This window comes from Melanerpes formicivorus, unplaced genomic scaffold, assembly GCF_026170545.1.
Source record: "Melanerpes formicivorus ecotype bairdi unplaced genomic scaffold, bMelFor1.0.p_v2 SCAF_2, whole genome shotgun sequence".
NCBI lineage: Eukaryota > Metazoa > Chordata > Aves > Piciformes > Picidae > Melanerpes > Melanerpes formicivorus.
The window spans coordinates 46,608,474-46,636,203 of NW_027142354.1; the positions used below are offsets into that span (position 1 = coordinate 46,608,474).

The window sequence follows — 27,730 nt, forward strand, 5'->3', positions numbered from 1 at the left end:
AGTCAGCTTAGCTGCCCTGATGTCCTGGGGCAGTCTGGTGTCATTTTACTGGTCTTGCTGTCATCCCACACATCATGCTGGGCAAAGGGCAGTGACTGATAAGCACTGTGAACCCAGAGCAGCCAGGATGATGCATTGCATAACCCTTCCTGTCTCTTTCAGGTGTCTTGTGTCCACCACAAGCTAGATGCACCACTGAATTCAAAATGAGACTTTCATAACCTGGTAAGTGTGGAGTACAGCACAGCTTCTGTGTTTACTGGTGTGCAAAGAAAAGCCCAAATACCTCAAAACACCAGCTGAAAACCAGGCTTTCCCACAAAAGACTGGTGTGTAACATGTAAGCTGCAGGTAAGAACTAAGCCACAGGTAAGCACTGCACATAGCTCTGCTTTGCCAAGGGTTCAGTCTTGCACAGGCTCTACAGGGAACAGGAGGCATTTTGAGCAGCAGCTCACCCTCTGAGAGAGCTTCTAGGCTGATGGTTCCTGAGCTGGGAACTGTTCCACCTCCCACTGACCACATCTGCTGCATAGTTGAGGGAACTTGGCACCATGAATGTGGACACACCACAGGACAGCTACCCCTAACATTTACTATTCCATCACAGCAGCAGGTCGTTTGTGCTCTTGGCAGAATGTAAATGCTTTTTGAGATAGTTCTGGCTTGCTTTTTGAGATAGTTCTGCTTTGTAGTGATGTTCTGGTCTGCTGCAACCTGTCCTTACTGCATGTACTTCCTAAAGCTGCAGCTTCTGGAATGTCTCTCTTTTTAGAACATCTGCACTTACTTAAGCCTTTGTGGATGAATGCTTGTGGATGCATGTTAGCACAGAGAAGCACAAAGGCTAGAAAGCAGCAGTCAGGGAACACGGGTGACTTGAGGAGCTCTCAAGAGATGCAGATGCTTGGACCTGGTGCAACCCAGAGAACAGAAAGCCTCATAATGCGCTTTGGAGAATTGCCCTAGCTAGCACAGGAACAAAAAGCAGTCTAGCCACAGCAACATCAAGCACTTTGAAGATTGATTTATCCAATTTAAAATATGAAGGAGCTGCACTACAGAGGAGAGGTAAACCAGGCCAACACGGCCTATTTGCAGCCCTTCTCTAGAGCCAATATGTGTATGTCTAAGAGTGTAGCAGTGAGTGACAGAGAAATGTCACATTTCAGTCGATCCCAGCATCCCTCTGCTTCCTTCTACGCCCCTCCCCATGTCTCTTCCCTAACTCATGCATAAGGAGGAGCTGGTCCTGCTGCAGCAGCAGCCAGTCTGAGCTTTGGAGTGTGTTATTTTTCATTTTCAGGAGGATGAAGGATTCAGCTCAGGAATCCTATTGTTTCAGAGAATATGGTTTACATTATGATTTCCAAAATCATATGCAAACATATGATCTAAGGAATACTTTGCATCTTTAAAAGGCCAGTTCCATTTCAAACCTACTGATCAAATTGGTAGCAGAAACCACTCTCATTTGCTTGCTGTATTTAGTGTCAGAACATGCAGCCAGCAAGCTAGGTCTTTACAAGGAAAGGCTGTTTAGTGCTGGTAATTGGCACAGGTTGTCTCCAAATTCTCACTGACACAACTTTTGTTTTCATTAATGAATAAAAGGTGCTTTAAATTACAACCTGTGTTACACTTGGAATCAGACAATTAGCTGCTTAATAATCTGAGGTGGTAAAGCTGTAATGAATAATGTGATGCCTTTTCTTTCTTTCTCATTCCCCTTTTCAAATCTGTGTCTTAGCCCTTTTCCTCAAAGTTCCTGTGGTTTGAAACTTTTTAATTGTCTTGCTTCCTTAGCAATTCACTGCAGAATTCAGTATTGAACTGCAAGGTGCTTTGTTGGACACAACAATCTGCATTATGTCTTTTCTTCATAAGAGTAGTGCAGGTACTTACGACTGCAAACAAGGAATACATGTTTTTGGAGACCATCCCTGATAGGTAAGCTAAATGAACAGCAGAGTTCAAAAAGAAAGGGGGTTGTCTAATGTCCCCTACAGGGAGATCCTAGATCTTAAGCAGAGATGTGTATATTAGCAGCTTTGAAACAGATTTTCAGATTCAGGGTGTACCAGCACTGTGAGGTTCTGACTCGTGTCTTTACAGGGAAATGGCTTCAGCTGTGTCTGCTGAGCAGCTGCATCTGCTTAGCACTGAACTGTCTGGAGGCATGACCTGAGAACTTGGCCCTGCAAAAGGCCATGAATCCAGAAGTCAGCTGGCGTGGATGTTTTCTGGTATGTTGTAGGGGTTTTATTTTCAGTCATGCTGAAGAGTCACTCTATTTATCCAAACCTCTACCAGAAGAGGGATGTGGATGGAAATGGCCTGTGTATGTATCAGTGTTTTTTTCAGTTCCACTAAATTACAAAACATGTAGAGCTTTCTTAATTTGGTAGTCTTTTCATTGGATTGAGACCTCCAGAAAACAAATTCTTAAACTTCAGAGAACACAGAATTAAAACTCCACAGGTAGGGTCAGACCATGCAGGTGGATCTTACCACTGCTGAAGGAGGACCCAGCACTCCCACCAGTCCAGAAGTTTCAGTTTATCCAGTTTGAGACCTATGCCCACGTGCAGTACCTTCTTTTAGATACAGAAATTGCCTCTGCCCCCCACCCAGCGGTGACAGAAACTTTGGGGTTTATATGATCAGTTCAGATTTCTCCCAGCAATGCTGCCATGACTCCACTTCTTGTTCTGGCATTAAACAGGAAAGAGTCACCCTGAATTCCAGTTGGGGGAGCTAGGGCAGATCTCAGAGCAGTGCTGGCCTTCAGGAGAGCCTGGAACTGGAAGTGAGTCCTGTTTCCCTCAAGAGATATGAGTACCCTCAAGAGATAAGAGTATTTTATGGAAGCTCCATAGGCAGCAGAAACAAGCTGAGCAAATTTTGCTTTCTATCAGAAACTGATTTCTAGCTGCTTTTCTAGATGAGGGTTGTTACAGTCTTCCTGTACATCCACTGTACTGGCAACACTACTTCCTTCAGTGTTGCTGTGTGACAGAAAGCAGGTGAAGCCAAAGGAAAATCCCCCCAAGTTCCCTCTCACTGCCTGGTTTCCTGGCTGCTTTCTGGGACAGGTAGTTTTTGCTAATGAGACTTTCTGTTATAAAGATTCCATTGCTTTGGAAAATATTAACTGTGCTGGGTAGATCAAACAGGCCCTGCAGTTATAGTTAGAATAACCTAAAGATTTAGTTCCCAGTAATAACAGGGCTAAACTGCAGCACTGCCAGAGGCAAAAACTGTATTATTTGAAATGAAACTTCTCATAAATATCCAGCTATAAAGTCATTTTATATCAGCTGCTCTTATATAAACTGGACAAGGCAAACTGTCCTATCCACCAACATCAAGGTTGCCAAGAAAAATCACTGTATTCAGTCTGCAAGTTTCAGAGGTCTTCCTCTCTCTGTTTGGCTTTCCTAGGAATCACTGTGGTTTGCTCTTTCCAAGAACTTTGCTGATACAGGCAATTAGTAGCACCACCAGTACCATCTTCAGGTGCAAATAAGCTGTCTGCCTCCCATCCGTCTCCTGTCCCTCTCTTTGCTAGGAAACGGGCAGACACACAGGAACACTTAGCTCCCTGTGGCCACTAATCAGAGCTAGCATCACTTTTCAGTCTGTTGGGTGGAAGCCTACAGCCACCAACAAAGATGATGCTGAAAGGTGAAACAGGAGGAATCTCTAGTCACCAATGCTGGAGGTAGGCCCAAGCTGAGTCACCAAAAGCCTAGCCAGAGCCTGACATAAAACCAGCCAACTTACAGGCGGGAGCCAGACATTTAAATGTGTTTTCATTTTTGGTAAATCACGTGTAACACCTTAAAAAAAAAGAGCCCAAATAAACCAGCCTCCATTTTAACTTTACAAACAAAATAATTAAAATCTATGCTATTAAAATATGCAAAATTTATAATTTAATTACAGAGCCTTACAGTCTAATAGCCCCACTGTATTTTGCATATTAGTGAACAATCGCTATCTTAAAGCTCACAGCAGAATCATTTACTTGATGCTCAAGAATAAGTTAATTACGGATCTCCTGCCTCTGATTAATGGATTTAATAATCACGTTACAGTAGAATTAACTTATACCTCATGTGCTAACACACTGATGATGAGATTCATGAAAGCAATGCGTCAGCAGATAGGACTGGCACCAAAAAGGGCAATGTTTGGAGATCCCAGGACTGCCAGTTACCTTATCATCGCCAGTCAGCAGTTCCTTCAGGAACCCACAAATGGCATTTTTGCCTCATCTGTCATTAGTCCCCACTGCTTGCCATTTGTTTCTTCAAAACCAAATACTGTCTTTAGGTCAGCTGAGCACCTCAACTGAAGGTTGGTTCTAGGTACTGCAAGGGGAAAATTCATCCTAGGAGACCAGTATAGGTAAAGCATATACCAAACAGGCACAGGCACCTGCAGTCTGCCATCACCCAGTACAACAGGCTATGCAGTAATTGTCTTTAATGCCTCTTTTGTGCATATAATACAAGTATCATGTTTCTTGGACAGAAATACCTTGAGTCAGCCCAGATTTACTCCTGTTAAAGGACCTGTAGGACCAGTGCTTAATGCAGCCTAAGAGACAGAAGCTATAGCTTCCAAACTCAACTCTGTCTGTTCAAGAGGAGGCATTGCAGGACATAGAAGGCAGAAGGGACACTTTGAAGTTTTTTTGTGTTTTGCCTTACAGGGCTTCTGTGCCTGTCTGCTTAAGAACCAGATCTGCATGTCCATGAAGAGCCAGGTTCAGAAACTTTTACTCCTGTAAAATGCACATCCACACAGATAAAAACAGAATAAAGAGCTGAACCATGTCTTGTCTGAAGGAGCAGCATCTCAGGAATCACTAGCAATAGGATTTCAAATTGCATCAGCCACGTTCCTTATCTATTACTATGCAAAGCAGAACCATGCAGTACAAGTCGGCATCTTAGCATAACAGTGGGCCCCAAGAAGAAGGCAGGAAATGAATACAATTTCCTTAACAATTCACTTACAGGAATTATTGCACAAGACATCCATGTCCTGGTGGAAGATTCAGTCTGAGGCTGCAGGAAGTGCCAGGCCATTTTTATAGACTTACAGAATCATTAAGGTTGGAAAAGACCTTTAAGATCATTGAGTCCCACTGTAACCCAACTACCATGACCACTAAACTATATATACTGAAGCACCACATCTACAGGCTTCTTGAATGCCTCCAGGGATGGTGACTCCACTATCTCCCTGGGTAGCCTGTTCCAATGCCTCACCACTCTCTCAGTAAATAAGTTTTTCCTAATATCCAATCTAAACCTCCCCTGGCACAACTTAAACTCATTTCCTCTTGTCCTATAGTTACTTGAGAGAAGAGACCACATCCCCTCGCTGCCCATCATCAATCTTGGGTACTAGCCCTTTCCAGGAAATGGTGATAGAACTCCTTGTGCTGGTCACACCATATGGAAATAGCAACAAAATAGCTCTGGAAATTGCTGCACAGCCAGCACCAGCCTGCCTGCTGAGCCTGAGGCTGTTCACCCTGCCTGCTAAAGAAATGATTCACCAATACATTCATTCACAGATTATGATAGAAAGCTCCCCTCAAATTTCCTCAGTGCAAGGACAGAGGAGGTACTTTCTCATGTACTTCTGTTTCCCAGCCCTCAAGTCACATGTTTCCTGGAAGACAACAAGCAAAGCTCAGCCTTAGCAGGGGCAGAGCTACCCTGCAACCCTTCCCTGCTTTGGCTCCACTTTGTATATATATGGTTTCCCCACTGTAAGCCCTTTTTTTTTCCTTTTTTTTTTAACTTTGTATGAGCCCAGCAATCCTTGTCTACTACAGCTGCAGGCACAAATAATAAAAAAGACAGTGATGAGTAGACTCTGTAATGCAAAACTAAGTGTCCAATTAGAATTTGATGAGGAAGTGTGAAATAAAACACATTAAGCAGAATAAGAAGGTGGGACAAGAAATCAATTTCCCATTAAATTCAGTGGTTACTTTTGATCCAGCTCTCAACGTTAAAAGCATCAAATACACACATAATTTACTCCTTCACAGTCTGATTCTGTGTTGAAAGCAAAACCAGGCTTTACAGAGTATGAATTAGCCCAGCCAGCATGTGGAAATAAGCCCTGTAGGTCTCTCCAGGTTGGCTAAAAAGGTGCTCTGACAATGTAATGCAAAACAATTGCAAGATATGCAGCTTGGGAGAGGAAGTGCTTTCGAAGCAGCCTGCTACCTCACTTAAAGCAAGAGGTAATCTCAGTTGGCGCAGAAGGTATGAAGCTGAACTTGGGAAAAGATGGGATGTAAAGATGGCTGGGATGGAAAGTAAACATACATCCCCAGAAGATTTGTCTATACGGATGTGATCACAGGATGTAAGGCTGGTACAACAAAATGCATCCTTCACTGAGCTTAGGTAAGCAGCTAAGCACCATAAATATAAAGAGCAGAAAAAGCCACTTGTGAATGGTTTCAGGACAAGCAGGCACAAGCATGATTTCTCTTTTATTTCATCTTGCTAACAGTGTTTCAAATGTATGTCTTGAAAATGGGATGCCGGCAGAGTTATTTTAAGCTGACACACAAAGATGTTTCATTTGCAGGGAGTGGTGATCTTTGACCCATGCTATTGAGCCATAATTGCAGGGTCTCTAAATCCATTATGCTTCAGTTCTACCTCCAGCAGACAGTCAGATGCATTCCTGCTGAGCTGCACATGGTTTGAACACTGGTCACAGCAGCCTATAGCCTATAGAGAAGAAGTCTCAGTACTACAAGGTACGGGAGTTTTCTGGTATGACATAGGATGAGGGAGCATGTCTAAATCCTGAGATGTATGGGGAAAAGTGCAGCACCTGGTGAGAAATGACCCTGCAAACCCATCTCCCATAAATGGCAGGAATTTATGCACAGAAAAAGCAGTATAAGAAATCAGAGTTACCTCTTTTCTCCTCCTTCATACTCACAGTGTAACTTAAGAAATGAGGGTAGAAGTTAAAAGATGAGTGATGATGGATACTTCAGCAAACTTCCTTCTGGGGTGGCTGAGGATGCTGTGGTGGCTTGCTCATGTTTATGTTCTAAACCTCTTGCACTTTGTTCTTACAGCCAAATGTACACCACATTATTTTGGGTTGCAAACCACAGCCATCCATAAACACTGAAAAGAAGCTGAACCTAGAGAGAACAATGGGTTCTTTAATGGGTCTAGTCACATCTCAAATCCAGGAGTTTAAAAGTCAGTTCCAGTTGTCTTGGATTGTCCTTTGCTTCTAAAGAACCTGTAAGTAAATTGCTCATTTGGAAGCCCCTAACTGTGATCATTAATGGAAGAAATTTGGTGTTAAAACTTATTCCAGTCTCTGGAGCACTGGCTCAGCTCTAGGGTGCTGGTATCTTTGGTGTTACTTTGTACCCACATTAATCTTTCTGTGACTGTCTCTTTCAACTGATGAGAATTGGGGAGGGGGGGAAGGGGAACACGTGGACGTGTTCATAGCAATTAATTTCTTCATTTTGTACTAATTTACCCTCTTCCTGTTTCCACAATAGCTGCAAAAGAATGTTGCAGTAGAGCAGTGCTTTACAAATTTGGCTGAAGGAGACACTGAGCAAAGAGCTTTCCAGAGAGCTTCAACTGAGCTGTCAGAAGGGGCAGTTTGGTTTCTGCGCAGGCAATACTCACATTCCAAACTGCAGCAGAGAAAAGCCGGTGGGTTTGTGTCCATATTTATTATCAGTTCCAGATTAGGAATCTGAGGCTAATTTCTTTTTAAAGCCTGTGTTTGCAGCAGGATTTCTGCTCTAAAACAAAAAAAAAGGATTGTGATGTTTTCCTCTCACTAGCTCACGCTACTTTTTTTTTTCTTTTTCCCCCTTCTGGCTTTACTCCAAGGACCTTTTCTGCTTGTTCATTACATTTGCAAGATGAAGCACCCGATGGTCACAGCAGTGCTGGTAGCACTGGTGCAGGTTTCTCAGAGTTTCCCTGCCTTGTACCACCGAGGGTGGTGGAGGCTGTTAAAAGAAGGAGAGAGTTGTGGAAAATGTGATTTGGCACTTTGCTCTGAGCCTAAAGACTGCCTGGCTGGGACTGTACTGGACCGCTGCGGCTGCTGTTCTGAGTGTGGAAACGCGGAAGGTCAGATCTGCGACTTGGACCAGGGCAATCATTTTTATGGGCAGTGCGGGGACAACCTCGAGTGCAGGCTGGATGCTGATGAAGCAAAGTTTGGAGAAGTCCCTGAACCCCAGTGTGTGTGCAAGTATCAAGAGAGCATCTGTGGATCTGATGGGAAAACCTATGAGAACATCTGTCAATTCAGCAAGGTTTATGCTGAGAAGAGGAACATCAGCATGAAGCATAAAGGACCATGTGAATCAGGTAACCACCAAACTGGAGAAAAGTCTGAGTCTTATTTTCTGATGTGTCACCAGATGCTTTAGTCTAACTTCATTAAACTAATGCTGCATTTCTGTTATAATTGCCATTATTCTGTTCTAATACTACTTTGCATTAAACATTGTTTGGCAGCTGGTACTTAATCTTGTATGTTCTAAGCCTCTATATTAGACTAGTGGATTACATCATGTGGTGACTAATGAGCCACAGATCCACAGATCGCTCTGAATAAGCAGAGAAAGAGGTATGTGTACTGGGGAAAGGTAAGCAGACAGGGTAGTCTGGGCAAATAACCACTATTGTATGATATTGAAGTGATGATAGCAAGGCAGATCTCAGTCATAAATCTGTAGATTTACACACATGTATAGATGTGTGTGTATGTGCCTGTCCACCTGTCTGTGTATATGGTAAGCAGTGAAGTAGAGGCAACAGAAGACAAGGCTTAATTATCAGGTTTGCTCTGTTCACAAAGAAGTCCATCATAAAATTTAGCTACCCCATGAAAGAGAAACCTAAATACTAAACCAAAATCCAATGAGAACAATTTCCCTAAGGAACACTGAGGTTGCATGAACAGTCTTCGGGGGAAGGATTCTCAGCTGGTTTGTGGAGGGGAATCCTGTCTCCTGCTTGTGTGCTCTTCTCATTCTTCACAGCATTACAAGGCTTTACTCCTGGGCATGTTGCATCTCAGTCACACGAACACAAAGTGAAAATGGAAAAGTGAACAGGCCTTTGTTTTCTGAATGAGAAGCTCTGTGGGTTTTTTTAAGTTAATGAAATCTTTTCTCAAATGAAGTAAGTGTTCTCGGGGCCACAAATGGGTCACAGTTGTGAGGCTCTGAAATTGCATCTCTGACAAAGGTCCACATATGAGAATAACTCAGGTACTTTTTACCCACTCCTCATCTCTGCTGCCTCCAGTTCAGACTGCATGTTGTGCTTTTCTATTGAATGAACACCAGGTATTGAACACTCAAAATGAAATATGATGAACAGCTAATACCAGCTTTCTTTCTTCTTTCTGTAGTTCATAGATTCATAGAATGGTTTAGGTTGGAAGAGACTTTAAAGATCATCTAGTTCCAACCTCCCTGCCATGAAATGGGACATATTCCCCTAGAAGAAGTAGCTCAAGGCCTCATACAAGCTGGCCTTGAATACCTACAGGGAGAGGTCATTCACAATCTCCCTGGGCAACCTGTTTCAGTGTCTCATCATCCTCACTATAAAGAATTTCTTCCTAATCTCCAGTCTCAATCCCCCCTCTTCTAGCTTAATCCATTCCCTCTCATCCTATCACTACAAGCCCTCATAAAAAGTCCCTCCCCAGCTCTCCTGTAACCCCCTTCAGGCTGCTCTAAGGTCTCCCCAGAGCCGCCTTTTCTCTAGGCTGAACGTTTGCAAGAGAAAGATCCATTAAAGAATCCCTTATCTGCCATTAGGGTATTAAGCTGGGAAATGAGACTTGTCAGTAGAGAAACACTCAGGAAACTCAAGTGTAGCAGCCCACAGCAAGACTGAAAGCCTGTCAGCCCTCAGGCAGCTGTTCCATCTGATATTAAACAGCACTAGTTCTTGCAGCACAAGCCCTTTGGGAAGACTGCAGTTACAAGTGCTGCTCTAGTAGCACCTGCTGGTAACTTTGCAGCAGAGGTACTCAGGAATACAGGCTTAAAGTAACGGTCTGCTCTAATTAATTAAACACAACCGACCACGTACAGAAAGGTCTGATTAGGAAGTACTACTACTTTTAATTGCTGGTGTTGACATCCACCAGGCCTTGCAGCACCCCTGAGGTGTGCAGAAGGAATGAGCTCAGCTGCTATGCATGAAATCTTCACACCCAGTGCATCCCCACAGCTTCCCTGGGTCCCCAGAAAGGCTGGACCCTCTCTCCAGGAATGCAGAGACATTTCCTAGGATGGCTCAGCACACTGGATTGCACAGAAGCCTGAGGGGAAAGTTCACAGCTATGTCAGTGCTGTACGAAGTTTAGTTAAGGAAAATGGGAGCCTGTGTCCTTGGCTCTTGCTGAGGATAGCACCCAGCTGGTGTATGCACCCAGCTGCAGCAGAGCACTGGAGCCTGAGGTGGGTGCTGGGCTCACAGGGAGGGGAGCACAAGCACCCCTTTTCTTAGCCTTTCTGAGCAGCAGGTGACCATGCTTCGCTTGCAGATGGTGGTTTAGACCCTGGAAGGAGCCCAGACGTTTCACCAAGCAGCAGGGCATAGAGATGCTGCCATCAGGGCACCGTGCCTCGGTCCCTGTAAGAGTTTGCTAGTAAGCCCCTTCTGTGCCACGGCAGCTATCTGAAGCAGCCCAGTGGGCATGTGAATGTGCACTATGATTTAGACTGTTTTTTCATGGCTGCAACTGCTGACAAAAGCAACAGGGAGTCTTGGCTCTAAGAGCAGCAACCTCGCTGCTGCACTCCCTTTCTGCTGACTCCAATTTGCATGAGAAACAAACAGTGAACACTGTGGGGTTTTGGTCCCAAGCTATAAATATAACCTTCACTCAGCTCAAAGTACTTTGTTTTGTTATTTCTCCTTCAAAGCATCTGCTGTTTCCTATTGATGCCAAATGGATTAATTGTATACAGCACCCAATGAATAAATAAATAACAATAAAGTCCTTTCATCAGAAGAGCATAGCCTTTTATCTTTCATCTAGCACCAGAAAAAGAGAAGAAAAAGGCCTGGCTCCCTCAATAAGCACTGAAAAAGCTTTTATTTTCTGAAAGCTAGTTTTGATCAGTTTATCTAATAATTTACCAAGGTTACTAAGTACATTGATTATATACTAATTCTCCACACTTAGTCCACCCCCATTCCCATTCAGACCTCTCTTGCTGATGATTTAAGGAAGTAACAGAACAAGCCAGCAGTGATTCTCTTTCTATTTTAGCTATGTCACATTATTGTAAATGTAAATTTTGAAGGGAAAAAAAAAAAATAAAGAAGCTATGAAATTTTCTACTGTTTTCCTCAAATCAGACATAGCTAAGCAAAAATTATTTAAGGGGAAAAAATATTTACTAATTCATTAGTTTGGAGTAATATTGTGTTACTTTTGATTGTGAATGGTGAAGCAGTATTTTGACTTTTCTTGGCTCCTGGCTTCTGTGAAACATGAGGATAATTCATAACTGGGACTGTAAAAGGAAAGGAGCAACTACTGCACATTCACCTATGGACAGTGAGACATCAAAATGCTTTCTAAAGCTATCAAGAAAAATGTATCTACCTAGGAATCAAAATCACAGCTTATCCTACCAGTGAAGATCTATTTGTAAGGACACAGTTGTGCAAAACAAGTTCACACAGATAGGCACGGGAGTATTTGGCTGAACACTTGAAAATGAAGTTTGTAAATGTCTGTTAATATCACACATAATTGCTTCAGTTTTCTGTTAAAATACAGGAAAATATATTTAAATCATGTCTGAATGCATCAGGCTCTAGTTTATTTTTGTGCTTCCAAATCCCTGGACTGGCTCCCTCTCGTGGTTAGCATCAGCTTTTGCTTTGGGAGAAAGTGGGAAAAGACAATTCAAAGGCAATAAATAAACAGTAGAGGGGAATGAGGGTAAGAGAACAATAGGAACCAAGTAACTGGAAATCATAACACAAACCATTGTGAAAATAAGTAGATTTCCATCACTTTCATTACTCACCTCATACCAGGAACATTAGATGAAACTGATATTTCTGTTATTGAGGATAACTACGAAACATGTTAATGCAGCTGTTCTGGAACCTGCTGCCAAGAGTTCCATGGGTACGAGATGGGGACAAGATTCCAGGCCATGATGTCTTCAGAAAACACAATTCTGACAAGCAGGCAATCTCAGCTTTCAAGCTGCCCAAAATATAACAGAGATTAAGAATGATCATACACAACCAAGTTACTCTGTGATTGCTTGCTGCAAAATTTTGTGTGCTTTGCTCTGAAGGTCCAGTCAAGTACTGGGTGCTAATCTGGGGGACTTGAGTCTAGTCCATGGCTAATGGGCCACAAATTAAACTTTACATTTCAGCCAAAGCCCCACCATAAGACACTGGGAGAGGGATAGGTGGGTCCCTCAAAATTAACATTCTTAAAGAGCCTGTTCAGCCTTTAATAGGACGCAAGGTGTTCTGAACTTCAAAAGCTGCCTGGAGTCATGTGGCTCTTTAGAATGTGTGAGATGGCAAATTAGTTTTCCCATGTAAAGCAGGAATTAGCGTGACATGCTGTTGTGCTTGTGTTGGTCTTTGCTCATTCTCTTCTAAAGCAGTGCTCTGTTGGTTCTTTGCAGCTCCTGTTATTTCTGTGCCACCTCAGGATGCCCAGAATTTCACAGGCAATGATGTCATTTTTGGCTGTGAGGTGTCAGCTTATCCTATGCCACAGTTGGAATGGAAAAAAAGGGGGAGTAAAATGTTCCTGCCAGGAGATGATGCCCACATCTCTGTACAGGTAAAACTTGATTTTTTTCCAGGCCATTTGGTTTGGGAGGAGCCAGGGGGATTAATCAATTAATTCCTCCTACAGAACTGTGTTGCAATAAATAGATTCCCAATAGGGGCTTCACTGGCTACCTAAAGAATGATGATTTCAGTCAGCGCAGGGATCATTGCTTTGGCAGTCCAAGTAACCAGGGTACCCATCTGGCTCCCTTCAGGGAAATAAAAGATGGAAGATTCTCCTTATGCAGTAAGAATCTTGAAAAACCCAATGAGCATGTAAATGGAACTGTTTTGGCTGCTACCTAAAAGAGGGCACATTCTGGGAAAGATGGCTGTTGGCAATGCTTCTGCTCTTGATAAGGAAGCACAATTCTGGCAGGTATCTAAACTTCTCCTTTGCAAGCTGCTGTTTCTGGAGACCTGCCATTTGGGTTCAGTCCCTGAGGTGCTCAAAAGGAAAGCAAAGAAACTTGTTTTATGGAGGACACTGTTTTAATCTGAGGGGAAGAGCAGAACAGCATTATTACAGGCTTCAGGTAAATCTACCTGAATGTTTTAGCTAAAATTAAATCACTCAGAGTGCCAATTGTTTGAAATAGAAATAATATTCTGGGGAAACAATCTAACAGAGCCAGATGCAGGGGCTGACTGCAGCAAGGCTGAAGCCTGCATCTGCAGACCTTCTCCCAGAGACAGAGGCTGTGCACAGAACTGCATGGCAGATCCAGATTTCTGGATACACAACACAGAAGCCATAAGATCCAATGGACATGACACACAACATGAACACAAAGGCAGACAGGAAAATCACAGGAAAAGCTAATTAAAGTTCCAAAAAGTACTAAAAGTCTAAGTTATTTAGAAATGTTTCCAGAGGGAGCATGAACACAAGTGGGATTACTGCACTTAAATGTTGCCCAGAAAAAATGGTGCAAAGAGCCATGTAAAGGCTGGTCATCCATGCCTGCTAACCCATCTCATTAACAGGCTGAGTATCTCTGTTAACATCTGTTAATGGGTTGGTGTTATTTGTTTCAAAAAGAAAGCTCAGCCCTTTAAGAGGCTTGAGTTGAGACTGATTATCATGAAGTGTCATGCCAATCTATTAAAACAGACTCACAGATTGCATTGGGTTGGAAGGGACCCTCAAAGGTCATTTTGTCCAACCCTTGTGCAGTCAGCAAAGACACCAACCAGATCAGGATGCCCAGGGCCACATCAAGTCTGGTCCTGAAGGTCTCCAAGGGCAGGGCTTCAGCCACATCCCTGCGTGCTGAGTGTCAGCTTGGTCAGACTCTTCAGCCCTCAACAACTCTCCCAGGCACACCTGCCACTCTCATCTTGAAGAAATGTCTGATCTTGAGAACAGCTGGCAATGCTTTTAAGCAGCATCAGTAAGTGATGCTGGGACAAGAGGCGGGAGAAGTAACAGAAATGAGAGCCCTATGAAGGGCAATGAAGTTTAAAGAGCGGAGATGGGAAAGCATGAACTCACAGGCACTGAGCAGTAAGAAGTTAGAACACAGGGCAGCAGAAACAAACAGATTTGAAGCATGATATCAGTAAATAAAAAGCAAAAGCTGGTACAATGTTTAATCCATCCACAGTTATTTTGACAAATATCATGGTGTCTCCTAGCTACTTAATTTCAACTATTGTTTTTGTCTTCTCAAAGTCAAGAGGTGGGCCTCAGAAGTATGGTGTGACAGGATGGCTGCAGATTCAAGGCCTCAAAAAATCAGATGAAGGTGTTTACATCTGCCACACCAAAAACAAGCATGGTGCAACTTATGCCGCTGCAAGACTGAAAGTCATTGACGGTATTTGATTCTTTTAATTGGGATGTAAAGAATATAAAAATGCACACAAATAGGCTGCAAAGGATGGGTTTCTCAGAATGCACATGAAGGGTATCACCAAATCACAGAATGTTAGGGGTTGGAAGGGACTTCAAAAGATCGAATCCAACGCCCCTGCCACAGTAGGATCACCTACGGTACATCATACAGGAATGCATCCAGGCAGGTTTTGAATGTCTCCAGACAAGGAGACTCCACAACCTCTCTGGGCAGCCTGTTCCAGAGCTCTGTCACCCTCACAGTAAAAAAGTTTTTCCTCATGTTCATGTAGAACTCCTCTGCTCCAGCTTGCACCTATTGCCATTTGTCCTATCATTGGACATCACTGAGAAGAGCCTGGCTTCATCCTCCCAACACTGCCCTTCACATCTTTATAAACATGAGTGAGGTCAGCCCTCAGTCTCCTCTTCTCCAAGCTACAGAGACCCAGCTCCCTCAGCCTTTCCTCATAAGGGAGATGTTCCACTCCCTTCATTATCTTTGTGGCTTTGCACTGGACTCTTTCAAGCAGTTCCTTGAGGTCCTTCTTGAACTGAGGGGCCCAGAACTGGACACAGTATTTCAGAGGGAGTCTCACAAGAGCAGAGTAGAGGGGGAGGAGAACCTCTCTCAACCTATTAGCCACACATAAAGATGTCTATATTTTAACTTATCTGTGTGCTTTCTTTTACTTTATCCCTTCCTGGGTTAATACTGTCATATTTTGCTGCAAGTTATATCACTTTTCAGAAAGCAGAAAGCTGTAGATTACAGCCATACAGCTGAGCCACACTATCCCACTCTCCTGATCCTGCAGAAGTCCTTTGATGTTAGTAGGAATACTGTACCCAGAACAAGAGCATGTAGCTGATAGTCTTTGAACCATGGCAGCTCTGCTTAGTTGTTTATTTTTTCAAAATAGGAAGGAAACAGTTGTTGCTCCTTAATGAGTGTTTAGAAATATGTAAGAAATAGCTTTCCTATTGTTTTGCATTTGGCCCAGTCCTGCAGAATAACATCCTTCTTCCTCTACAGAGAAGTGGCTTTCTGGGCAAGTGCTGGATAACAATGCATTGTCTTCTATGTGCCTCCTGGTCTAGAGGAGTTTGTCACTGATATAGCTTGTCACTGACCTTCGTTCTGCCAAGGGGTTTTCAGTGCTTCACTGGCTCTAGTCATACTAACAGGTGCAGATGTGCTGCAGAGGACTGAACTCACAAACTGACAGTACTGGGAATTAGATGTATTTTCTAAAATGTGCATTGATATAGAAATCTGCTCATATATTGTGAGCTTCAGTAGTATGAGTCAAGACACGGGATAAAACCTCTCCCCTTCTAACAAGGTTCAACAAGATTCAGAAATACTGAGCTTGCTGTACAGATCCAAACCCCTACCTTCCTCTTTGTTCCTATCTACAACTAATTGAATCTGGATTCAATTATGTCTTCCAGGCTCATCTCCTGCATTTGCATTTACTGAAGGTAGTAGAAGTGCAAGCTACAGTGTTGAATATGGGGAATATTATGACCATTCCGATGACGAAGATGAGGAAGAAAATGAATCTGGGGACTATGAAAACTGAGACAACTCCGAATAATAAGTTTTATGAATCTGTTGTTCAATACCTTTCACACTGCTATATTTACTAGAAGTCTCTATGCAGTCAATGGCTCCTCTGATAACACACATTTCACTTGTGCATCCACCTTCCTGCAGTTCAACTTTGGCTGAAGTTTATCATGCTACTTACTAGAAATACAGACAGTTGTAAATCCATACATTCAGATACATTCAGACTCTTAAATAAAATGTTAAACATCTACCTGTCTGCTAAGTGTACTGAAGGGATCACATCTTAGAGCAATTTAAAAAATGTAAATTACATCATAATTTCTTTCAACCATTCTAATTTGTCTAGCAAAAATGTCCATAGCTAGAGAACATTTTTACTTTGTGTCCATTTCCTTTTTTCTATAATGTGCTCAGAAATATCAAGAGATTGTTCACATGGCAACAAACCTAAGTATGAAGGTTGCAAACCAGTTTTAATCTCCTTAGTTCTTGTTTTCTCATAAGTTTCTGCAAGATTTTCCTTCACATTTGAAATTTTCCACGGTTAGTCTCATCAAGGGCAAATGATCTGTTTTTGAGGTGTTATTTTGTTTACTTTGAACAGATAACTGAATCAATTGCACTCTAAAGTAAGCAAGTGCTGTTTTCCCAGCAATACCCTGCACAACCGAGTCAGTATTTGTCCTTACCTTGGACTGTTCAAGACTTCTTCCTATCTCTGGTCCATCTGCATGATGTGCAACTAAAGTACGTTCAGCATTGCTACACTTCTGGAAATGGCAGGGAGAAAAAGAGTCATTAGTTTTGTTCTGAAAACCACTAGAATACAGAGTTTTCAAGTGGTCTCACCCACCAGACAGCAAATGAAAGGCAATTCAAAACCACAAGGCTTCAAAGTGTGATCAACCTGAAAATTTTCTTCAGTTGCTTTTGTTAACGAATTACACAAAGGGCTCTAAGTTGCTGTGTGATGGAAGACACTAAACTATGACACACACTTTTGGGAAGCAGTTACACCTATTGGCTCCCATTGCCTGAGGAAAGATGAACAGCAGTAAAAATTACTGAACAGCACTAAAGTCTAAGGAAGCGAAAGTTTAGGCATCTGCACGTAAAGCCTCAGGATTTGCAGTCTTCTTTACCCAATGCACAAATCCATGCAGTGATTACTGCACACACTGAGGTAATTTGAAGTTAAGTGAGTGGTGATAGGGAAGCTTTAAGGGCAATCTTACTGTACGCACACATACACTGCATAGAGTTTGTCATGTACATACAGTACCCCCCCAAATCCTTCCTTTAAGGAGCTGCTTTGTGCTTTTTTGCCATTAGGAAGATTTTTCCTTTCAATTTGAATTACACAAAGAGACTGTGTTTGCCCTGAGGTATTATTGATCTTCGTCCAGTCAGCAAACAAGCAAAGAGTAATTTATTTTGGTTCAGATTTCCTGGAGTATTGTTAAGTTACAAGCAGAAAGCATGCCATTGTGTCATTGAAAAGATTCATTAGTTTTAATTAGCTGGATGAAATGGCTTCATATTCAACTACTGATTTTGTTGTTATGGTCTCTTCCTGGTCTTCTTAGCGATATGTCTAATAATTATTTGAGCTTATCCACTATATATTAACTTGAACGTAAAATTATCTGGTAGAAAATTACTGATTTATTTTTTTCTCCTAAGTGGGTGGGGTTTTATGGAACTATTTAATCTGCAGACATATATTCAAGATCAACTGTGATCTGCATGGCAAATGAATTAATTAGATTACTAAAGCAATCACTAAATTGTGGCAATATATACTGGCATAGACTAGTACATGGCAGAGAAAATAATCTGGAAATCATTAGCCAGAGAAATAAATTAGAATTCTTCAGGGCCTTTTGCTGTCATTAATGTGAAATGAAAAATGGGGGGGGGGGGGGGGGGAAGAATGTTTGGATGAGAAAAAGTGCAGCATAAATACCAGTCTGTGAGCGTTCAGCCTGATGGACTATGTCTATTTAACCTTGTCAGAACAAAGGGCTCTAAAATAAATATACTGCATTTGTCTCTATATGTATTTTATAACTTCTTGTAAATTATCAGCTATTCCCTTCAGTAAGAAAACAGCATTTTAGCAAAAATTCTGCTGTGATGCAGAACCAGAAGGAACACTGATACCTTGAATGGCTGCTAGCTCTTTTTTATTTGGGGGGGGGGGGGGGGGGGGGACACACAACAGAAATGGCTGGTTTTGTTTATATAATTTAATTAAATTACATAGAACTAAAAAGCATGGAGAAGACTCAGCCCTCTCTAAGCAATGTGGCAAATGAATGGATCTAATTGTGTATGCATTGCCTGTAGCAACAGATCTATTCACCTAATCCAAAGTAACAGCAAAGTCAGGAAGTTGGTTTTATTCCACTTAGCAGAAAACGAGACAGACTTGAGCTGGAATGTATATATGAACACTACAGGAAAGTGCCAGACTGAAAACCCTTCTTTAATTCAGCTTCCACTGACCACTGCAAGAATTTTGTTGTTATTCTCCATGGAATCTAGTCTGAAATTTCATGGAACAACTCCCTCCTGTTAATGCTTGCCTGTTTGACTGTCACTTCACTCTCTCATGTAAAGATAAAGGGATTGTATAAAAATTCCTAAATAAATTGCATTCCTTAATGGAGTTTTGTCCTTTGGGTTGGGAGTCAGATGTAGTCTGGGGTAGTTTCACAATCTAACATTCTTCCTTGCTGGGTTAAATCTCAGGAGTTTTGTAAAGTATTAGTCTAGGAATCCCTTAATTCTTTAGCTAGACCATTTTTTTTTCCTCCTTAAAATAACCAGGCTGTAGTTGACAGAAATTGGACATAGAAATGCAACTGACTGTGTCTCACAGATTAAAATGATTCAAGTGATGATTAAATGAGACACAATCACACGGCTGCACTATGCAGCTGAGCGCACAGCTGAGCAAGTGCTCCTTGCCTGCCTCCTGGTACAAGCTTTGTGCTCTCAACTTCTGTCCCTGCTCATCTGTCAACACAGAATAGAGAGACAAAGTGGAGGAGAAGGAGTGTTCCTGGGTGCCAAGAAACATACCCACTGCAGACAAGCTGGAAACTGGCTGCAGAACCACCAGCTCTTGCTCATGTTTCACTACATGCATTGTACACAGATGATGCTCAGCTCTTGAACTGTTTCACTTATTAACCTCATTTCTGTATGTCTTTGCATAGCTTAGCAGCACAGCTATGGCTCATCACCTGGAGCAGGATTCAGTCGTTGCTATACCTGAGGCTCTGCTCCCAGTTAAGGTCTTTGAAGAATATGCAAGTGCTTTCTTTTACCTTTCTGACCTCTATTGGCAAGCTGCTTCTGGCTCTTCCGTTTGTAAGTCTATTGCATCAGAAAGTCTTGCCAAAATTCTGCAATGTAATTTATGCCTGACTTTTCTCATCCCTGGAGTCATCATTTCATTCCCTATTCCTCAATCCTGGGAACTCCTGTTTTGATCTGTCCCTCTGCTCTCCTTTGGGTTTCCTTTCTTCTCTGTGTTATCACCAACCCCTTTACTATGCTCCTGGTTTTGCTGATTTCTGCAGCAAAACAATAGCTTGGCCCAGGTTTACTGACTACTGATTTATAAAGGTAGGGAATAGCACAACAAGCAGGACTAAGGAAATAATTGCCCTTCTCTACTCAGCACTGGTGAGGCCACACCTCAGGTAGGGAGTTCACTTTTCTAAGGAAATTAACCTGCTGCAGTGTGTCCAGAGGAGGGCAACAAAACTGGTGAAACTTCTGGAGTACAAATTTTATGAGGAGCTTCTGAGGGAACTGGGGTTGTTCTGCTTGGAGGAGGCCAAAAGGAGACCTTCTCACCTCTGGAACTTCCTGAAAAGAGGTTATAGAGTGATGTGTTGGTCTGTTCTCCTTAGTAACAAGTGACAGAAGACAGGAAAGGGCCTCAGGTTGTACCAAGGGAGATTTAGGAATCTTCACTGAAAGGGCTCTCAAACCACTGTACAGACTTTTCAGGGAGGTGGTTGAATCCCCAAGCCTGAAGGTGTTTCAAAGATGCAGAGATAGGGTGCTGAAGGACAGAGTTTAATACCAGACTTGGTAGAGAATGGTTGAACCTGATGATCTTGAAGTCTTTTCCAACTGAAACAATGCTATGATTCTATGAAACAAATACTACATTGAAATTCTATCCCTTTATCTTTCGAATTGCTGGCTTTAAAATGGTAATACTATTAGAATCTCTTGTGGGCTGTATGACCTGAAGCACCCATGTTTGCATTGAAAAGCTTTCCTGTCGCTGGGGACGTCACAATCTGATACCAGATTTTTTGGAAACTGTAAATTCATCCGCATTGTGCAAAGCCAAATATAGATTTAGAGCTGAGATGCGGTAGTTCCTGAAAACCATGGCGCCTTCAGTCAGGAGAAACTCCTCCGCTTGGCTGCTGGCACCAGGAGGGTAAGCAAAGGGAGCGGCACGGACAAAATGGCGCCCGGGCCCGGGCCCCTGCCCCTGGTCTTGGCCCTATCCCTGACCCACGCGGCGCGGGGCCTGCTACCACACCACGCGGCCCCGCGCCCCTGCACGCCCCGCTCGGCCCCGCCCCGCTCCTCCTGCTGCGGCTGTGGGCCCGCCCCGTTGGCCGCCCCCTGCACGGGCCCAGCCCCGGGGCGGCTCGGCTCGGCACTGCCCCCTAGCCCCGGCTGGGCCTGTGGCCCCTCCCCGCGGTCTGGTCCCGGCGCCGCTCGGGAAGATGGCGCTGCGCGTCCAGGTCAGTGCACCGGGCACGGCACGGCAGGGCAGGGCAAGGCGTGCGGAGCGGCTGAGGCCGCTGAGTCTTGGCCGAAGGGCCATACAGGGCTGCGGTTGGGGCGCTGTGAGGAGGCAGCGGGCTGTGGGAGCATGGGGTAGGAGGTGCTGAGATACGCGGATAAGGAGTGTAAAACGCGGGGGAGCTCTCGAGGTGGTGCGGGGCGTCTGCGGCCGCATCGGTGAGAGGTGCAGAGGACGGCAGGGTACGGAGGTTCGCCTCGGCGAAGGGGAGACGGGTGCCCGTAAGCTGCCCGGGAAGCTGTGGTGATGCGAAGGCGAGCGGGAGCTTGCAGGCTCCGTTAGGGCTACGCACCCACGGTCGCGATCTCGGGCGTGGGAGGCGGGCAGGACCAGGGGCAGTAGGAGGTTGGTGTGCGACTGCAGAACTGGCATTCGGACGGTGCTGGCCTCCTTCAGTAGGCTGGGGCGGTCCTGTCGCTGTGTCCGCGGCTTGCAGAGCAGGTACCTGGGGGGCGGGATGGCGGTGGCGGACGCTGTCCTTCAGTGGGTGATTTTCGTGCTTCCATGGCACGAGCGCGTGCTCGCTCGGGACCCTCTCCGCTGCATGGCTGCTCCGTGCCCGCCGCACCTGCTCTCCTCCTGCCGCTCATTCTTGAGGACATCCGTGGGCTCCCCGCTCCAGTCCCTCCCTGAAAACCAGAGGTAGTCTCGCTCCAGGAGTTGCTCAAGACGAACGTCAGCCCCTCAAACTGACTCAAACAGCAGAGGAGGAAAAGAGGGGGCGAGACAAGGGCCTGAAGCCACTTGCTGAGATGTTCAGCCTTCATCCCAAGTCCCCCGCGCTTGTCGCTGGGCTGGTGGCAGCAGGCTTTGGCAGTGTTAGAGATTCCATTTTAGGCGCTTATTTAACTAGTTGGGTACCAGGTATGCCACACAGAAGGACTGCTCAAGTATCTTTTGTTAACATACTCAAATGACTTTTTCTTGTTTGTGGGTTTGTTTGGGTTTTTGTTTTGTTTTGTTTTAATGGTGGCATTGCCGCAGTTGTGTCTGTCCTGTTGCGCTTGCATAGTGCTGGTAGAACTTTCTTACTAGAATGTTTACAGTCAGAAAATGCTGATTAAAATCAAAATGTCTGTGGGAATTTGTCAATCTCAGCAAAAGTTTAATCAGGAGCCTACCTGGTTTCCTGCCAGTTTGCTTGGCTCCTTGGCTGCCTGCCTGGTGGGTTGCTGCAGAGCCAGGCCCCCAGTGTTTCTGGCCCTTGGTTCTTCCACAGGCTGGTAGGAGAGCTGCCAGGGACTTCTGAGAGCTGGAGTGGTGGGCCAGAAGTATCTGGAGAATTTTATTTAGCTTATTCTTGAATATTATGAAAGTCTGACAAGCAGAAAAATAAATAAATTACACTGTCTAACTTTTTTATTAGGATGTGAATCTGTTTCTTGGAAAAGGTTAAGCGTCTTTGTGATGGAAAATGCCACTTATTATGCAGATCTGTTACTACTTCAACTGGGTCACAGCAACCCTATGCAATGCTACAGACTTGTGGAAGAGTAGTTGGAAAGTTGGCAGAAAACTGGCAGAAAAGGCCCTATGGGTGCTGGTGGACAGCAGCTAAACATGAGCGAGCAGCATGCCCAGGTGCCCAAGAAGGCCAACAGCATCCTGGTCTGGATCAAGAATAATGTGGCCAGCAGGAGTAGGGCAGTGATTGTCCTCCTGTACTGGGCAATGGGGAGTAACTTTGTGTGAACACATTGAATACCAGGTGCAGTTTTGGGCCCCTTACTGCAAGAAGGACATTGAAATGCTGGAGCATGTCCAGAGAATTGCACCAAAGCTGCTGAATGAGGGAGAAGAGGGCCGGTGAGGAGCAGCTGAGGGAACTGGGCTTGTTTAGTGTGGAGAAGGAGAGGCTGAGGGGAGACGTCATTGCTCTCTAAAACTCCCTGAAGGGAGGTTGGAGCCAAGTGGGTGTTGGTTTCTTCTCCCTAGTATCAGGTGAGAAATGGCTATAAGTTATGCCAGGGGAGGTTTCGACTGAATAGTATGAAAAAGGAACTGTGTCAATCTTCTGTTTTATTGACCAAAATAGTTACCTGATATAAAGAGCTTGGGGAGCTCCAGGGAGACCTTATAGCAGCCATCCAGTACCAGAAGGGGGCTACAAGAAAGCTGGGAAGGGACTTTTTACAAGGTCTTGTAGTGACAGGACAAGAGGGAATGGATTGAAGCTTGAGGAGGGGAGATTTAGACTGGAGATTAGGCAGAAGTTCTTTACAGTGAGGGTTGTGAGACGCCAGAACAGATTGCCCTGGCTTCGTGGAAGGTGTCCCTGCCCATGGTGGGGGTTGTGGAACTAGATGATCTTTCAGGTCCCTTGCAAACTAACCCATTCTATGAATCTATGACTTCTCATTGGTCTCTCTGAGATGTCCTCTTAATGAAGTTAACATCTCTCATTGGTTATTCTTATTGCTCATCCTCATTGATCAGCTGAATTGCCATTGTACACCAGGTGGTTGTACTTGCTGATTGTAAGTTGTGGGTTTTGGTTTCACTATATGAATCAAGGAAAATCAACACAGTTTCTCAGTACTACACATAAAACTCAGAGAACATCCAACAAGTTCCTTGGCAGTCTGAAAATTCTGAGCAGTTCCTGGCCATGCCACCAAAGAGAATGTTTCAGTGTCTAATTGGAGAGGAATTTTAGCTCTACTGTTGGTGCTTCTAACTTGTCCCATCTTTCACTGATATTTACATCAACACATATAGACAATGCCAATTTTTTACAGGTGTAGTAATTGGTTGAGCAATTACAGCTTTTAAAATTAAATTGCCCAGAAGTTGTTCAAGTAGCATAGCTCAGACTGTTCGCTCTTCCTTATCATTTCATCTGTCTTCAGAAAAGCTATGGATTTCCCAGCTGAACTCAGAAAAATAGATGGAAGTAACTACATTAAAAAGAATTAGTTAGCTGAGAATAAGAAATAACAATTTTCAGAGTTACTTTTGGCTTCTTGTGACAGAAAATCTCTTATTTTGGGGGTAATTTAGATGTGAGTCTCTGGAGAGCTTAGTGTAGGTTCATGTTACTAGTACAGTATCTGCCTCTATAAACGCTCAAGAAATCTTACCTTGTTGAAAAGTCTTCATGTCAGCTTCAGTTGTGTTCTTTCTGAACAGAGTCTGGCAGAGCTAGAAGTGCTTTGTAACCACCTCTATGAAGGAACGGATTTAGCACAGCGAATGCAAGCTGAGAAGGTACTCTTGGAGCTTATCGATAGCCCAGACTGTCTTAGCCAATGCCAGCTTCTATTAGAACAAGGAACAGTAAGTATCTGAAAACTGTGTAACCTATAAATGTAATCATGCTTCTGGAAGCTCACATAGGTTCCTCAGTCATGGGCCATTACCATGTCAGTACAATAAAGGCAAAATGCTTTTCTCTTTAGTTCATCTGTTTCAGAAATGAGTCGAGAATAATGTTTTTTCATGCCGAGGTGGTCTTTGTAGAAGTGACAGTACCTTGCATTGGAGATATCAGGGGCAAAAAGGAAAAGCATCTTGGCTTTCAGTACTTTCAGAAGGGGTGTATTCAGGAGCTGTGTCATGTGTGGAGCAGTGTTGGGACACTCTAGTGTAACCTGGTGTTTGAATATCACCTTGTCCTTATTTCTATTAGCCTCTATGGGGAAAAAACCACCTTTAATCCCTAAACTGTGTATCTGTTGTCTGTTAGTTTAAACCATTTTCTTATCATTACTCAATTTAATTTGTGGTGTTTAATTTCATGGTTAACTCTAGATAAAGTAATATGGGAATTGATTCTTACTTGGTAATCCAAGTTGAGTCTAGTGTAATCTTTCTGAGTTTTTCAAATAATTCAGAAAGAGAGAAGAGAAAAAGAGGAAACATATTAAAAAATAATTTCATCCAGGGGTGGATTTATGGTCATAATCTCATGTTTCTGAATTACCAAGTAGTTTAAAAACAGGTTCTGAGGGCTATAGCACCTGGCCTATGGGGAGAGGCTGAGCAAGTTAGTGCTGTTCAGCCTGGAGATGAGAAGGCTCTGGGCAGACCTTAGAGCAGCCTTCCAGTACCTGAAGGGGTTTACAAGAAAACCAGGAAGGGACTTTTTCTAAGGGCTAGTAGTGCTGGCATAAGGGGCAGTAGCTTTGAGCTGGATGAAGGTAGACTGAGACTGGAGATTAGGAAGGAATTATTTACAGTAAGGGTGGTGAGACACTGGAACAGGTTGTCCACCCTCGCTGGAGGTGTTAAAGGACAGGTTGGATGAGGCCTTGAGCAACCTGGCTTAGTGGAAGGTGTCCCTGCCCATGGCAGTGGGGTTGGAACTAGGCAATCTTCAAGGTCCCTTCCAACCCAACCCATTCTATTAATCTATGAATCTATGAAATTACTTTTAGATGAATGGTCTCCCATCAACAAGGGTGATAGTTTTAGGTCTCCACTTTTTTCCTAATGTTTGGTAATTTATGCTTATATATAATGAAGCAAAGGTCCTACTAAAATACTCCTTTTATAAATTTTTTTGGTGCACTTAACTGAAACCTTATAACCAGTCTGGTTATTTATCAGGTTATTTATCAGGTTATTTATCTGGTTATTTATCAGGTTGTGATTCACTGGCCCTGCCTTTAATCAGCCTATTTTCAAGTAACATCTTCTGTTGTGTTTTTGTAGACATCCTATGCTCAGCTTCTAGCAGCAACATGCCTGTCTAAGCTGGTAAGCAGGGCATCTCCACTACCTATTGAACAGAGGATTGACATTCGTAAGTAACATTTGTGGTTGAAGTTTCATTGTACTCATTCTGTCTAAAACCTCAAGTCAGCACAGTGAGCTGTCTGGTTTTTCTCTAGTTCTCTGTGTGAACATAAAGGTGATCTTGACCTCTTTCATTGTTTCTCTGCAATTAGCTCACGAATAACATTTTCTAGTTTCAACATTAAATAAATCTTTTAGCTTAGATTATTTAATCTTTTCAAAATCATACTGATTTTTTCAAGGTAGACTTTGTACCTCTCCCACAAGAGATTTAGTTGATGAAACTTAACTAAAGGCTGAAAATTTCAGACAGCGTTAGCATGCCCACCTGTCATTTACGTATAACATTACTCTTGAGCAGCATTTCGCAGTTCCAGATGTCCTGCCAAGGTAGGTTCTACTTGGAAGATTAAGATCCTATAAAATTTTGCTTACTTTTGGCATCAACTTTTAAGTCATTGCTATATGCTAAAAGAGTAAGCAGGGATGTGTTAGGTATTTTATAGTGGAAGGCTTTGCACAAGGGGCCTGTAATTCAATTTGGATTTCTAGAGCTACAGTGTTGTGTGGTTTCAGTGGATAGCAGTACTCTGACATGCATGGCTGAGAATCCCTTGAGTCTGATAAAAGATTTCAGTGTTCCTTTAGGTAAAAAAAAATAGCTTTAATCAACCCTTTGCAAAATGGTGTTCAAGGACAGACTGTAGGAGACCATGAGCAGCCAAGGCTAGTGGAGAGGTGTCCCTGTCCATGACAGGGAGGTTGGAAGAGATGATCTCTAAGATCTCTTCCAACCTAAGCCATTCTGTGATTACTCAAAGAAATGCTCTAGATTGAACTGAGAACATTCAGCAGGGACTCTTCTCTTGTCTGAAAAATCTCTTGTCATTTTTAAATTGGCTGTGAGAGCTGCTGCTATGTAGGGAGGTAATCAGTGCCCAATATATGGGGCTGTAATGAGAAATAATTCCGCTTTACCTACCAGTCTTCTCTGAACTCTTTTCATATGTGTCCTAGAACAGTGATCTTGTATGTAATGTGTTTTGTGGCTGTATTTAATGATTTAACATATCTTAGTTATTGTACTAATACAGGACTCTCTGAAAAAAAAATCCATGCCTTAAGTTTCTATTGGAATCATGGTATTTTCTTTACAGAAGTTTTGTGTTGTTCATTTTAAAATGCTTCTTTCCAGGAAATTACATTCTGAACTACGTTGCATCTCAACCCAAACTGGCTCCATTTGTCATCCAGGCTCTCATTCAAGTCATTGCTAAAATTACAAAATTGGGATGGTTTGAGGTTCTGAAAGATCAGCTCGTCTTCAGAGACATTATTGCTGATGTTCAAAAGTTTTTGCAGGTAGGAAACAATTACCCACTTTTGCCATTGTTGTTCTGTTTGAACCTCTTCAATTTTAGTGATTGGCATGTTATGTCACTTAGTTTGATTGGCATGTTACGTCACTTAGTTTTGACACACTTGGGTGGAAAAAGTGTGAAGAGCATTGCTTAAAACAGAAGATCACCATATAGTAAAGAACCAGGGCAGGTTTGATGCTTGTGTGAGTTGTGGGGTTTGATGCCTCACAGTATTCATAGTGCTGTCATGGTTTGCTGTTTCCTTTCTTTTTTAAAAGTGCTTTTTCATAATGTAGCTGTGATAACCCCTGTTAGCAAACCCTTCTATTTAGTGCCTTAATTTTTTTTTTGGCTGATGTGGAGATGCATTGCTGACAGTTGGGTGGTTAGAAACACTCGTCCTGCCCCATCTCATGAGTAAGACTGTTGAGTAAACTGTTGAGTGTTTTAAAACTCAAGTTTGGTTGTGATTCTTGTAATGACTGTTTA

General features: G+C 43.2%; 2 protein-coding genes across 3 annotated transcripts in view; both read left to right on the top strand.

The window, feature by feature from the left end:
- The first annotated feature begins 7,113 nt into the window (after positions 1-7,113).
- Positions 7,114-18,211, top strand: LOC137451352 (kazal-type serine protease inhibitor domain-containing protein 1-like). Its single transcript, XM_068158781.1, has 6 exons — positions 7,114-7,307; positions 7,577-7,736; positions 7,920-8,408; positions 12,734-12,894; positions 14,560-14,704; positions 16,177-18,211. Exons 3-6 carry the CDS (start codon positions 7,952-7,954, stop codon positions 16,305-16,307), a joined length of 894 nt encoding a protein of 297 aa, XP_068014882.1. The 5' UTR covers positions 7,114-7,307; positions 7,577-7,736; positions 7,920-7,951; the 3' UTR covers positions 16,308-18,211.
- Positions 18,212-21,060: 2,849 nt separating this feature from the next.
- Positions 21,061-27,730, top strand: part of RANBP17 (RAN binding protein 17) — a 158,641-nt gene continuing 151,971 nt past the window's right edge. For both annotated transcript variants that reach the window (XM_068158793.1, XM_068158801.1), the window contains exons 1-4: positions 21,061-21,081; positions 24,273-24,419; positions 25,797-25,887; positions 27,076-27,242. In XM_068158793.1, coding sequence (XP_068014894.1) covers positions 21,064-21,081; positions 24,273-24,419; positions 25,797-25,887; positions 27,076-27,242 — 423 coding nt within the window. In that variant the 5' untranslated portion in view covers positions 21,061-21,063. The remainder of the gene's footprint in view (positions 21,082-24,272; positions 24,420-25,796; positions 25,888-27,075; positions 27,243-27,730) is intronic.